The 14,909-nt window shown below is 40.6% G+C and overlaps 1 protein-coding gene across 3 annotated transcripts in view; it reads right to left on the bottom strand.

Moving 5' to 3' along the window:
* Zfyve26 (zinc finger FYVE-type containing 26) overlaps window positions 1-14,909 on the bottom strand; it is a 59,080-nt gene that overhangs the window by 34,530 nt on the left and 9,641 nt on the right. For all 3 annotated transcript variants that reach the window (XR_009228355.1, XM_046461142.2, XM_058584545.1), the window contains exons 6-18: window positions 14,715-14,845; window positions 13,967-14,131; window positions 13,735-13,823; window positions 12,713-12,876; window positions 11,072-11,275; window positions 9,932-10,543; window positions 9,604-9,690; window positions 6,400-6,468; window positions 5,845-5,996; window positions 3,450-3,651; window positions 2,015-2,278; window positions 385-504; window positions 121-285 (exon numbers count right to left, since the gene is read on the bottom strand). Coding sequence is in view for 2 of the 3 variants with exons in the window: in XM_046461142.2 (XP_046317098.1) it covers window positions 121-285; window positions 385-504; window positions 2,015-2,278; window positions 3,450-3,651; window positions 5,845-5,996; window positions 6,400-6,468; window positions 9,604-9,690; window positions 9,932-10,543; window positions 11,072-11,275; window positions 12,713-12,876; window positions 13,735-13,823; window positions 13,967-14,131; window positions 14,715-14,845 (2,424 nt within the window). In the remaining variant the exon portion in view is untranslated. The remainder of the gene's footprint in view (window positions 1-120; window positions 286-384; window positions 505-2,014; window positions 2,279-3,449; window positions 3,652-5,844; window positions 5,997-6,399; window positions 6,469-9,603; window positions 9,691-9,931; window positions 10,544-11,071; window positions 11,276-12,712; window positions 12,877-13,734; window positions 13,824-13,966; window positions 14,132-14,714; window positions 14,846-14,909) is intronic.

Below are 14,909 nucleotides of genomic sequence, written 5' to 3'. Positions count from 1 at the left end.
GTTGAGCCCAGTTCTGGAGTCCTGGGCCTCAGCTCCAAAGTGCTCCTTCACTCTCAGCTGTTGCTTCTCCCAAGTTCAGCTCATATCTGCTTATCTGTTCCTGAGCAGACAGCCCCTTACCTGGCAGTGCTAGTGCTTCTCTCAGCGACTGAAGAACCTGATCCAGCTGCTGGGAGAGGGTGATGTGGCTGGCAATACAGTCCTCGGTTAGGCTGGGCCAGCACATCTGAAGCAGCTCAGTGATGCTGCACCGGGGAGGGCCTCCTCCCTTTTCTTCCACAGTCTCTATGGAAAGCAAATGAAAAAGTGAAATAGGCTGTTGACCTAATGTCCCAAGTCCCAGAAAAAAAAAAAAGTGTGGGGCACAGGAGGGAAGGAACTCACCTGATTTAGTTTGTCCAGCTAATGTAAGTGGATAATTGAGAATCTTAGTGATTTGCTGAAGAACAACTGGAAAACCTTGAATACCTTCAGTATTGAGGAGTACCTGCTCTAGCCGTCGACCTGGAAATAGATGAAGGAAAAGGGAATGCAGAAAATTAGATAATTCCAGAGATTGATGATACTCAGTATTGTATTTACTTGTGTAATTTTATCTTCCCTAATATTAGAGATGAAATACATGTTGGACCATTTTGGATGACGATCCTCAAGTCTGATTTATTCCATGCCTGAGGTTGTAGGGCTTTGGTGCGATGCCTTAGCAGTCAACAGCCCCAGATTCAGAATCTCTGGCACTCTTGTGGAATTTGCTGTCCCAAGCCAAATGGGCACTTTTCGTAGATTTGCCTTGGTTATTACCTTTGGCCGTGGATTTGAGCTGGTATCCTGTCTTCTCTGATTGCCTAATTCTGTCTTCATATACCTGATTCCTCTAAGAATTCCATCTGCACATTCTGGGACAATATTAACCTCAAGGCATGATTCTCCCTGCAATTGTGATCCACTGAATTTTCTTTTATACATGGCTTATAAATTCATGACGGTCCCAGGATTTAAGGTAGGTAGGTTCACCCAGGAGGGGACTGCGGTCTAAAGGCAAAAATCCATTTGTACTTTTCATTTCTGTGGTGCTGCAGATTGAACCCAGGGCCTCAGGCATGACAACTGCATGCTCTGAGTTACAACCTCAATCCTTATTTGGGCCATAGTTGAATGTATATTTCTTCCCTAAATTTTTTTATTAGAGTTTTATAGTTATACATGGTAGTTGGATTCATTCTGACAAACTCATACATGCATGGAAATTGATTTCAGTTCATGAACCCCACCTTTTTCCTTCTGTCTTCCCCTTCCTCTCCCATTCTCCTTCCTTTACTCTATTATAGACTTCCTTTTGCTTGTCTATTAATTTAATATTTGATTGGTTCTTTTTTTTTGATTGGTTCTTTATGTTATCTTTCCTTCCCCCTTTCCTTTATTTTACTCTAGTTTCTGCACAAGAGAGAGAACATTTGACCTTTGAATTTCTAAGTTTGGCTTATTTCACTTAGCATGAAATTCTCAATTTCCACTCATTTACCAGCAAATGCCATAATTTCATTGTTTCATGTGACCAAGTAGAACTCCATTGTGTGTGTGTGTGTGTGTGTGTATATATATATAGACACACATTATATATATATACACACACACCACAATTTCTTCACCCATTCATTTATTAATGGGTGTCTGGGTTGATTCCATAATTTAGCTATTGTGAATTGTGCTGTTATAAACATTGATGTGACTATATCACTGTGGTGTACCAACTTTAGATCTTTTTTCTTCCCTGAACTTAATGCTAAGCCAAGAAAGAATATCCCCAAATGATTGTAGGCTGCTATAACCATTAAGAGGAGACTCTCAACAGACTATATTTATGCCATCAGATTGGTCATGAGGACATTTAACATTTACTTTCTCCTTGTTCTCTGTCTCCTTATAATCACTTTCATCTTTCAGAAGTTATCAAGTCTCTCAGGAGCTTATCTCCTCAACTGAGAATGAAGGGTAAGGCTAGCAGCCCACTCACCCCGGCTTTCAAGGCTACTGTGTAGACGCCGTTCGGCTGTTTCCAAAAGCTGCTTACAGGTCTTCCAGAGCTGGCACTGAGAGCAAGCTAGGTCAAATGCAGCCATGGCAGGGGGACTGAGGTCTTCCAGAACCCCTCTCAAGGGAGCGGTGGGCTCCATTACAGTAGTGCTTATCCAAAAGTCTTCCTGGAGCGTAGGAATAGGGTCTCCAGAGGTGCTAAGAAGCTTGTCAGTCACATCCGAAATAGAGTAAAATACCATCCCTGGAAACCCAGTATTGGAGAAAGCAAGGGGTTAAAATGATTCTAATGACTACTTTCATTATAAAAAGTAGTTATTCAAACAATGTTCAGGCTGTTCTGCACAGGATCTATGAATATCAGGACTGTCATTACAGGTCACTCCTATAGCATCAAAACAGAGGCATGAACAGGAAGACCAAGAGAAACTCAGAAAAGCTAAAATGAGGGAGGGTGTCTTCCAAACAGGGTGTAAAGGTAGGCTGAGAAAGAAAGAAGCAGGTCTGTGTGTGCTAACTGGAAGAGATATCTAATATACTTTCATTATCAAAAAAGCAAGGTAGAAAGCAGTATTCATTGTAAAAGCATATTTATATACAAAATATAAAAAGGATGTACCTATATTTTTTTAAATAGACAGACAATTTCTGGGAGGACATGTAAGAAGCAATATATGATGGTAATTTGATGTATAGACCAATAAGACTCATAAGAAATGTGAAAATGTGGGACCAGATTCTACCAGATTCTCAAGAAATAACGGAAGATGAGCTTTTTGGCAGTGTAGCCATAGCTGGGAAATTGAGACATGTGGACCTATGGGCTATAACTATTGATACACAGCCTCTTTACTTTGGAGATAATAAAATTGTATGCTTTATCCCTCAATAATTATATGTGAAGGAGAACCCCCCCCTTTTTTGGTGGGTACCGGGGATTGAATCCAGGGGCACTTAACCACTAAGCCACATCCCCAGTACTTTTTTATTTTGAGGCAGGATCTTACTAAATTGCTTAGGGCCTCGCCAGGTTGCTAAGGCTGGCTTTGAACTTGTGATGTTCAGACTTCTGAGCTGCTAGGATTATAGGTATGCACCACTGTGCAGGCAGATAATAAACTCTTAACTATTTCCCAAAGCCTAAGACAGTGGCTGCAAAACACATGGTGGGAATCACATTCATGTTCTTATTTAAGTCACAGAAGACAAGCTCATTGGAGTGGCAAGTAATGTGAACACCTGATCAAGGAGGTTGGGTATGGCTCGAAAACTACTCTGAATGTGCCAGGATTGCTATTTTTCAAGACAGTATGCCCATCCTCTTGAAGAGCTTATGATTTGAGTGATTTCTCCCTTTACATCCACTGCTCCTAGCTACCTTCTCAATTATAGTGGCAGCAGGGAAGAAGTCTGACCTGCGGCGGCAGCGCTGCCAATAGCCTGTAGAGTTGAGCGGCCACTTCCAGTCCTCCGAATGGTGCTGCTACCCCCATCTGAGTTCTGGTTTTCAATCTTGTGCTCTACTCGGGCCAGCTCCTGGATCACTTCCTGATAACGCTCCATGAACATCAGTTCCCCTGCACTGGGTGAAGACTTCAGGTTGAATGTGAATACCACCTGTCATAGGAGAGGGAGGAGAGCATGGCTGTGGTGGGTCCAGAGAGTCAGACAATGTCCAGAGACAGTAGGTCTTGACAATCATTGGACTATGGCCCTCAGATGTCTTCTTTGGAGGGTCAGAAGAACACTGAACATTAAAAGAATAGATCAAATATAAAAATAACCCATAAAAATCAGACAGAAAACCAAAATCCCAGTATAAAATAAGAAAAAGATGTAGACAGTTTCAGAGGAAATACTTTGACTAGTAGAGAAATGAGAAAATATTTCCACTTACTCGTAATCCATGAATTAAATAACAATATTATTTTGCATCTATCACAACAACAAAGGGTAAAAATAAATCCTCAGGGTGGGGGGTGGTGTAGAGTTAAACTGTCACAATTGTTTTTAAATAGTAGTTTGGCAATCTATAAAGCCATATAAAAATAAATCTACATAAATGTCTATAAAGACATTTTTAGTCTTTTGACCCAGTAATTTTTACGAGTAAGTTTGTTAAGGAAATGATCCAAAAGGCTTAACACCTAAAGGTGATCATCTTGGCATATTACAACTATCATAAGGTTGAAAATAACCTGAATGTTGGGCAAAAGGAAAATGGCTGAGTGCGACTTGATCATATTACAAGGTCACTAAAATTGAAATTATAAGGTTGATGCTTGTATTATAATATAAAAAAAAGACAACTTAAAATTCTAGACATAAAATAATTTCAGTTACCTAAAAGGGCATATTTTTTCAACAAAAAATTTTTGCTAAAAAATACTGTCTTTAACATTGGTTGTTCCATTCAACAGGTTTAAAGTAATTTTATTTTGTTAGTAATACTTTCTGGAATTTTCTTATAATAAGCACAACTTGTTCTATAACCATGTTAAAAAATAAAGTTTTTATTAAAGAAAAAAGAAGAAGAAGAAGAAAAAAAAAAAGAAACCAAGGCTAAAGGAAAGCAAGAGTGTGGAGGCCATTTAGGGATCAAGGCACCATGAGACTCCCAGCTGACCTCCTTTGGATATGGATTTTAAGAGAGGCTGGGGAGCAACAACAACAAAACCAAAGAAACCAAATTTTAGGGCTGGGAGTGCAGCTCGGTGGTAGAGCACTTGCATAGCATGTGTGAGGTCCTGGGTTTGATATCCAGTACCAAAAAAGCAAAACAACAGAAAGAAAGACTGGGGAGGGTTCTCTCTTGTCCAGAGGATCATAATTATCATTATTATTAAAGTATGAGATTTAAAATAATCAGAGGAAATATAATCCTATCTCCTAGATTGATTCCTTAATAACTGAACTCACAGAAAAAGAAAAATTCTGACCTCCATGTTTAGTGACTGGCACAAGTATCAAAAATAGACCAGGAGTTTTGAACATTAATAGTACTATTGAGTTTAAGCAATAGCAGAAGATTTCTGCATTTCTCACAGCTTGTGTGTAATCCTCTTAGCAGTCCTTTGAGGTGGGAAAAAGCAGGTATTATATTTAACTTCAACTTTCAAATGAGAATTCCAAAGCTCAGAGAGGTCAGGAGTCTTTCTGATCGTTACTCCACTGCTGCTTCCCTGATACACCATGGGTGTGCTAGTTTGGCAGCTCCCTATATTTCTTGTATATTGAACTGGCAATCTATTTATTATTTTTAAATTTTTTGGTGCTGGGGACTGAACTCAGGGGTGCTTTACAACTGAGTTACATCCCAAGTCCATTTTACTTTTTATTTTGAGACAGGTTCTCCCTAAGTTACCCAGGCTAGCCTTAGAACTTGTGATTCTCCTGCATCAGCTTTCTGAATTGCTGGAATTATAGGCATATTGCACTGCACACCCCATCATTCTATTTATTATTTAAAACTGTCTACACCATGATTTTTAACTATATGAAAACATGGATGTGTTCAGAGAAAGAGTATAAGGAAAGAAACCAAAATATTTCACTACTTTGAAGGGGTGGGATCATAGCTGAATATTTTTATCATCTTATGTTAGGAACATAATTCAATATCTCTAAATCTACAATGCTGCAGACTGGGCCTGGAAACTCCTTTGTAATTCTGTTTGATGTGGCTCCCCAAGTGATCGTGAGTGGTTCTGGAGTAACGATTATCCAGCTTTACCTGAATCCCGGTGGGTTATTGCCAGGGACCAACTAGGCATTCTACACTCTGACAAGGTGCAGCTGAGGCTCCTTTACCTGATGGGCTTCTGCAAAGTTTCCTCGAAGGATGCAGGATGCCAGTAGTGACTCAGGTGGGGAGAACATCATGGGGATGAGTGAACTTTGAGGTTGGGGTTGCAACCGACCATCTAACTCATTCCGCCCAGACACAGCGCTCAGACTCCCCTCTGTTGGAACACAAGAACATGGGGTGGGGAGGCATTAAGAGAAATTGTGGAAAAAATCATATTGCTTTGTCCTCTTACCTCAAAGTCCTTCTCTAAAAAGGTCTACAAGTGGGTCTTGATTTTTTCCTTGAAAAAGCAAACCTATGCTATCATCTTAGAATATAAGTCAAGTACCAAGTATCTTCCTTGGCATTCACCTGTTTTCTCTCTGTTGATGAGTAACTCAATTGAGTGTGAAACAGCCCTTTCTCCTTTTTTAGCTGAAATCTGTTTAGTCATCTGCAGAACAACCTTCTTGAACACACACATCAATTGCTCAGTCCTGATTTTTACACCATAGTATATGGCAACTCTGTATCAGAACACAGCTGCTTGAAGCTGGCAACTGTTGGGACCCACATACCTGAAGTACTTGTGCTCAGCTCACTACTTGTACTTTCCAGGGATGGATTGGAACTTCTATCCCGGCCATCTTGTGGTGTCAGGAAGAAGAGAGAAAATAAGGTATCAATTGTTTATAGTGCAGAAGGTGTGACGCTGACATGAAAGCCAAGATCTTGGTAGAGTGAGAGGATAATAGCTAACTACTACCCATGCTGCTCCTACAATGGCAAGGGCAAAGTGTAGGTTTAATATGGCCCCAGTCTCATCTGGTAGTAGCCTATATCATTAGTTTCCAACTTGTAGGTCTTGGAACCCTAGGAGTTTTCAAGTTATTTCTAGGGGTCAGTGACCACAATGAAAAAATAAAAGCACAATTATAACCAGAAAGCATTAGAGTGCAAAGAAGGGTTACAAATGTTCTGACATAGAAAATGTATCCTTTTTTTAAATTTTGTATGTTTTTTAGTTGTAGATGGACACAATATCTTTATTTTATTTATTTATTTTTTTCTATTTGGTGTTAAGGATCGAACCCAGTGCTTCATGCATCTGAGGCAAGCGCTCAACCACTGAGCTACAACCTCAGCCCCAGAAAAGGGTATCTTTATATTTGAAAAGGTAGGGACCCACAGTGTGACATGTGTGGCCTACCAAAGACCACCCTGTTCAAAGCCCTGGAAAAAAAGCTTCTTGACAGTAGTTTTCCAGAAGTGCTAGAGCTTGCCAATGAAGCCTTCTGTCCTTTAGCATGGTCATGGGGATCATATCACCCCATGCAAGGAATACCCTTGGCTCAGTGTTTGGGTTCCCCTGTAGGAAGAGAAGCAGAAAGCTGTAGGAAAGAAATGATGGGCTGAACATTCTTGGGTTGGGTGAGTCAACTGGATGTAAACTCTGCCTTCTGACCCAAACCAATTAACTGAGTGGTTTGAGGGCCTGGGAAACTCAGACATGAAGTTGTTCCAGGTTTCTCTCACAGTATCCTCCAATCTATCCAGTATGTTCACCTTTCTTATTGCCACTTAGCTAGAGTCTATTCATTCCCTGGAGCTTGGTTCCAGTCATCTCTGTCATGAAATCTGTTTCCTTGACTCTCACAGGCCATGCTTATGATCCCTTCTAACAGATTTCTTTGGTTTTCAGGGAGTCTATCAATTTAGTTTTTCATGTATACTGGCTATGCTGGTACACTACACATTCTTTGAAGGCAATGGCTTGATCTACGCCTTTATTCACTTCTGACAAGATACCTAGTATTATTGTTTGGCACATGGGAAACACTTATTTTTTGTTAATGGTCAAAAAGATCAGTACCAAAAACCATCATGAAAATTTAATTATCTAAAAATTTAATATTGTACTCCTGAATAATTCTACTGTATTAAAGGCCTTTAAGAAAAGCTAATTCAAAAGACAAAAATAGAGAAAAAATTATAGCACATAATTTTCATTATAGCACAAACTATTTTCATTTATATATATATATAAATGAAATTATATTTTCTATAATTCAACAAAACTGGTAAGTCCAACAGAAAAATGAAACTTATATATGATTATGTAGTTCAAAACGGCTGGGAAGAGGTGTGCCTTGGTTGTTCAGCCATCTGCCTGTCTGGCCTTTGGGCCTGGGGAGGGCCAGCCCCTGGGAGGTGGACTATGTAACCTGACCATGCAAAGATCCTTATCACACAGGAAGAACATTTTATTGACATTTAGGCCTTTTATATTTATCTCAAAACAAAGTTCTAAACTCAGGACATGTCAGATTCAAAACAGAAAGAAGCCCTAGGGATGCCATTTATCCTGCTGACTTCTCCAGGAAGAAAACAGCAACTTATGTGGGTCTTCTGCTGCAATTTGCTTAATTACCAAGAAACTATTTTGCAAACTGAAGGCTGATGTTTAATTTCAAACAGTGGCTTAGGTCCATTAATTTGTGAATTCTTTGCCTTTTGCTCCAAATAAGATGACTAAATAAATGGCAAGTTTAGATGAAAAAAGAAAATATATATGTATGTATATATAAGTGGCTAATGAGTGTATGAAAAAAAAACTCAATCTCATTCAAACTAAAAAAAAAAAAATTAAACAGTGGAACATTGTTCTTGTATTGATTGTATTGGCAAAATATTAAAAAATCTGATATACTCACTGTTGATGAATGCATGTATAAATGGGCAATCACATCTAGTTTGAAGAAATATAAATCAGTCTACTCATTTTCAGGTAATTTGATAATGTCTATATTTTATATCCAAATACCTCTGATCTAGCAGTTCTGCTAGGAACTTATACTACATTAAGTATACATTACTATATTATGTAAGTATGCATAGAGAATGTATAAGGTTGGTTACTATAGCATTGTTTTTAATAGTAAAAACTCAGAAGCAACTTAAATGTCCACTAATGGAGTATATAGGACAATGTAATACTACTCAGCCTTAAAAATGTTAAGTGAAAGGAAGCTCTTAGCCATGTAAGGTGGGTATGCCTGTAATCTCAGCAATTTGGGAGGCTGAGGCAGCAGAACTGCAAGTTCTAGGCGTACCTGGGCAACTCAATGAGACTCTGTCTCAAAAAATAAAAAGGGCTGAGGATATAGTTCAGTGGTAAAGCCCCCTGCGTTTAATCCTCAGTATCACACACACACACAAATATTCTCAATATATAATATGATACATTCATGTATATAAAAGGATATGTGAAAAAGCCATGTTGCAATTCTTAACACACACACACACACACACACACACAGTATTATGCATCTGTATATGTGAAAAGATATGTGTGCTTGTACTATATAGTTCTGGAAGGATATGTAAGAAACTATTTAATGAAAGTTTGCCATGGCATATGCCTGTAATCCTAGTGACTCAGGAGGCCAAGGAAAGAGGATTACAAATCCAAGGCCAGTCTCAGCTATTTAGTAATGCCCTAAAAGCAATTTGGCAAGACTATGTCTCAAAATAAAAAATAAAAAAGGGCTGGGGATGTAGCTCAGTGGTAAAGCACCTCTGGGTTCAATTCATATTACCAAAAAAAAACAAAAAGATAGAAAGACTTAACTTGGGCAAGTGAGACCAGGATGAGCTCATAATGCTCATAATACTTGTTGTTTTGACCATGTGCTTTATCTTAAGGAATATTATACAAGCGGTGATATACCATTTGCCTGGTATATGGGAGTGAGACATGGAAAGAGAGCTCTTTAGATTACCTGCGCGGCTCCGTCTTGTCCGACGACCCCGGCGAAGGCTAGAGCACCGAGGGGCAACAGGCCGATATCTTCGGGATGGTTGTTCCTCTGATACAGACAACATAAGGACAGGGATCAGATTTAATTTGGCCTGTCTCTTGGGGGAATGAGTAGGGCATGATCTATACTGACCTCTGAGACATGGAGCACTATCCCAGTGTTCTGGCACTGGTTGCTAAGATGATAATGCCCTGAGTAACAACAGAGTGATTCCCAAACACTCCTACCTTTCTAGGATTTTTCTCCCTTCCCACTTCCTGGACCTACCAGTTGTGCTGTCTCCTCTTACCTGAGACCTGGTTGCTTGTTACCACTTTATATCTCCACTGGGCTTCAGAGAGGACTTTGGAAAACCGGTGCAGGCGGCTCTGCAGTCCATCTCTGCTTCCTGAATGGCTCTGGTCTTCTAGCAGCTGGGCCTTTTCAGGGGGGCTGTGGTTGCTGATCTCATCTAGCTGCTCCTGCAGAAGCCTGAGGAAGGCCCCTATTGCAAACTCATCAGCCAGGAATCCACTGACACCACTAGTAAAGTGCTTTAGATCCAAAAAGCTGTGCCCATGAGGCCCTGGGGAATGGTCTTTTGACTCTGCCTTCAGACAACTTGGTATTATAGAAGCAAGAATCCTGGGGGCTGCCATCGGACCCTGTTCTGATTTCCTCTCAGGCTGTACTATGTGCTGAGGGCTCTCTGATGGAGACCTCAAGCTCACGGGACCTTTTCCTTCAATGTCATCATCCTCAGCATAGTCTTCAGGCAGGTGAGGCTCTGGGCGGAGGTCAGCAGAAGTGATGAGGAGCAGTGAGAAGATGTTTTCCAGAAGTTCCAGACATAAAGAGTCAGGGATACTGCACAGATACTGTTGACACCTGGACAGGTATTTTGTGAAGAGATGTAAAGCACCTATTTAAGAAAAATAAGAGAGGAAAGGACATTAGGATGGTATTTCTCACACTGCAGATTGTGACCCAGGAACTGACTTAAGGGCTGCATTAAAAAAACGATATAGAACAAAAAAATCACAAGTGTGCTCCATTTGACTGTACTGTTTCTGAAAACTGAAGTTTCAGTTTTATGTATCAGATATATACACATACCACATATATATGTAAACACATAAATGATATGCCAAGGTAACACTGGAGTGTGACATGAAATGCCATTTTTAACATGGATTGTATTCTTTTTTTTTTTTTTTAAAACATTTGGAAAACACTGTATGAGGTGATGTGATTAGATACCATTAAAATATAAGCAAGTGACTTGCTTTCTCCATGTCCCTTTGATTAAGAGGCTAATAAATGGATAAAATTATTCCTGAACACCATAAAATCAAAGTAACCTCAATCCTGGTGGAAAATGTAACCAAACAAAGCACTCAATGGGCCAAGCCTTACCAACATCTGTCAGAGATGGGAGGAAGTGCCATACCTGGGGAGGAGAGAGAGTCATTTGCTGTCTCTGCAGCCAGGGCCACGTCCTCAGAGGAGCTGTTTTTGCAGTCCTGGCACTGGGAGTGCTGGTGTGAGTTCACACAGAGGGCATAGATAGCATACTTCATGGCACAGAAACCCTGATAAAGGGTCACGTTCTGAGCCTGGCTCTGGTGCTCAGGGACTGGGGCATCAGCAGAGTCTGAATTAGAGAGAGAAACAGGCAGAAGTTTAAAGTTTTTTCCATGAAGGCCATACTTACAGGTTCTAACCCTGTCTCATTTTGTGAGTCTGCTCTGGATCCTTTCCAGGCCTTTCCTCTGGTCAACATTAATTTTCAGGTCCCGCTCCTTTCTTTTCTTCATCAATCTTCCTTCTACATTATCTCACATCCTCTACATGGCACTGCTGTCCAGGGTCAGGACTTACACCTGAGAGCCTGTACCTCCCAAAGGATTTAAAAAAAATTTTTTTCTGACTTTTTTTTTTCAGTTGTAGATGGTCACAATGCCTTTATTTTTTATGTATTTATTTTTATGTGGTACGGAGGTATGAACCCAATGCCTCACGTGTGCTAGACAACTGCTGTACCACTGAGCCACAACCCCAGCCCCTAGTCTCAGTACTTTTATTGCCCCTCTTTTGTCTTTCAAGTTCAAGTTCCAAACATATCCCAGTGGGTCACCAGGAATCAGACTTAAAATATTCTTTGAAAGGTTTTTGTAGTTGCATATAAAAGCCATACTTCTAATTCCTTTAAGAAACCTGGTTGAAAAAAAAAAAGTTGTCTATTTTTCTAGAAAAAATTGGAATGTGGTTAACACTGGTTTTATAAACAATGATAGGTCCTTTTGAAAATTAAATCAAAACAACATCCAGGCTGCCATATGATAGATGGTTTCAAAGCCAAGTGTCCCTGGCCTTTGTGGTAGGTTTTACCTATATCATGGTACAATTTTTGACAGCAAGAAGAAAAAGGTTGTTAATAAGAAATCAGGGTCTTGAATTTTAACCAAAGATCAAAGGTTGAAAAGGGCCTTTGTTACTGTTTCAGGCAAGTCTTTTGTCCAAACCTCTTGATCTGTAAATACAGTATAGAGAGAACATGGAGGGAATAAGGGCACAAAATGTGCTGTGAGACATCCTGAGAAGCATGAAACCACTCACCAATAATGTCCATTAACACTGACAATGACAATCTGTGAATGTAGATGGCAGGTCCTAAATCTACTTCATTGGAAGGAGAGTATGCTAGTGTTTTCTGGATGATTCCACAGGACAAAGGATGTGGAACTGTACTCATGGGATTCCCTACACCTCACTAAAAAAGAGGAAGCCTTTATGTCCCATAGTCCTAATTTAGAGGACATTGGCTGGATTGCCCTCTTTTTTTTTTTTTTTAACGCTCTATTTAGTTTTTTAAAAAATATATTTATTTATTTTTTTAATGTGGTACTGAGGATCGAACCCAGTGCCTCACACATGTGAGGCAAGCACTCAACCACTGAGGTATAGTCCTAGCCCTGGACAGCCCTCTTGACAGATACCTGGCCATCACAATAAATCTCATACTTGAGGAAACACTTTTATGACCATCCTAAGAGGGAATGCTGGCCAAACTGTTCCATCACCAACTCACCTCGTTCTTGCTGGGAGTCTTTGGCTGGCACCTTCTGTAAGAGCTTGAGAACCTCTTCCTCTCTGAGGGCTGGGAGATTTGTAAGGTGATGGAGAGTGTAGAGCACTGAATGGCTGTCTCCACCACGTAAATGACATAGAAGATCTCTCTTTGGTATGGGGTTACTGAAAGAAAAAAGTTGGGAGGAAGTTACTGCCCTGCAGAAAGAAGAGTCTCTAGTCCCTCTTGTTTTTCCTCTCTGGCCTATTAAGACCAGAGGTTTTACCTCCTCAAGGTCTGGGTTGGAACACAGGTTTATTTGCCTTTAGGGAAGCACATCCATAAAGTCAGCTTTATTTGTCCATAAAGGGCCTTTCTGGTCAGAGGAGCCAAAAAAAGGCCTATGCAGATTAAATTTCCTAATCTCTACCCTCTCCCCAGCTTCACACTGACATAAGCTTCTGTGGCTTTACTTTGAAGAAAGGTCCCTTGCTACTTCCCTTTCTGCCTGCACTATTTCAGGAAGTGTTGGTGAGATGGGTGAAGAACGAGACAGGAACCCAGACCTATGTTTAGTTATAGGGAAATACACGGCTTTACACATAGTTCAATGAGTATTTGTTGAATAGAAGTGTGACTCGGGATAACATATGAATAAGGACACAAATAATATTTACTTTCTGTATAACCTCGGCCTCAGTTGTCCCACCTTTAAAAAGAATTATCTATCTCACAGAATTATGGTAAGGCTTAATCATCCAGGTAAAGGGATGACAGCAATGCCGGGCATACAGTAAGTGCTTAGGAAATGTGAACCATTATCATCCTGAAATTATGCTCTAGTTATGACTTGACAATCATGGAGAAGATAATAAATACTCATGTTTATTTCCTGGTGTAATAGCTAGAGTAAATATCTGTAGCTGGTCAAATCCTCAACTCAAAACATTTATGTAGAAGATGTCTTGAAATGGCCACACACATAGATCACAGGATCAAGTGTGTCCAATGGTGGGAAGGGGACTGGGTGTACAGTGCTGTACCTGCTCTGCTGTACACACCACTCCAGGACCTCCAGGTGAGCCAACAATGCATCACAGGCATCCCTGAGGAGCTCATCACAGTCTTGGTCCTATTGATAGGGAAGAAGAGATGCTGGCTCAGGTACCTGGCATTCATAGATTGTGATTGACACTAGAACCCTACATTCTGTCTAGGCCCAAAGTCTTATGGCACTCACTTCCAGGGCAACCTGGGATGTGGAATGAGAGTTACCTGAGTCCTGTGGAGTGTCTGCAGCAGCCTCTTAGCTGACTCAAGGCTCTGGCAATGTGTCCAGCCCAGGAGCACGAGCAGGTGACCAAGAGGCCTGAATTCCCTATCGAGCAGGCAACCGAGGCTTGGGAAATCTTCCTCTTTCAGCAGAGTTAGTGCTGTTACCTGTAAGTCAAACATGGCTGCTATAGGCCACTATGTGGACTGGAAAGAATGAATTCTGGCTTGCTGTTCACTGGGGAAAGTAGCTTATTGTACAGTGGAGAGATTTCTGATAATGACAGAAGTGGCCAATTGGGTGAAATAAATATTCACTAAAATATGTCCCCGATTTCTGTTGTAGACCCAGCTCCTAGGACAGGAGCTTGGTACACAGATTGAGGTTCATAAATATCTATTGAATTAAATGAAGTTCAGTTACAATCTGGAGGAAGGTTAGAGTAGTTATTTCCCTATCAGCTATGCCATGTACTACTGCCAGGACCATTTCTATCTTACACTCTCCAGAAAGCTGACATGGTCCTTTGCTGGCAAAGGACCAAAATAAAGTAACTAAAACTATAATTATGAATGCTACTGATTCTCAGAGCCTCCTGTCCCCTGGGACTGTGGGATGAACAGAACCAAATGACTTGCTACTAATTAGATTGCTTGTGTTGCACAAATGAGTGGGAGAGAAATAAGGAATGGAAAAGTCCAGAAGAGTTTTAGGTCCTTCTGTTATGAAGAATAATTTAGACTGACTTACCAGGATCTGCTCCAGGAAATGCTTGCTATTGCTTAGGCAGTAGAAAAAGGCCACTTTCCAAGCCTGGGTGGGATCGGGCATGGAGAACACGGCCAGCATTGCCCGCTCGGGATCTGGATGATCTGGTGAGACTGAACATCAAACCAGACAAGGTTACTGGGAACCAAGAGCTCTTTTTTCCTAAGCCAGAGCCCA

Source organism: Marmota monax, unplaced genomic scaffold (genome assembly GCF_021218885.2).
Source record: "Marmota monax isolate L192 unplaced genomic scaffold, Marmota_monax_Labrador192_F-V1.1 WCK01_AAM20220418_F8-fsc00001, whole genome shotgun sequence".
Classification (NCBI taxonomy): Eukaryota; Metazoa; Chordata; class Mammalia; order Rodentia; family Sciuridae; genus Marmota; species Marmota monax.
The sequence above is the reverse complement of the archived record's forward strand: the minus strand, read 5'-3'. Positions and strand labels throughout refer to the sequence as shown.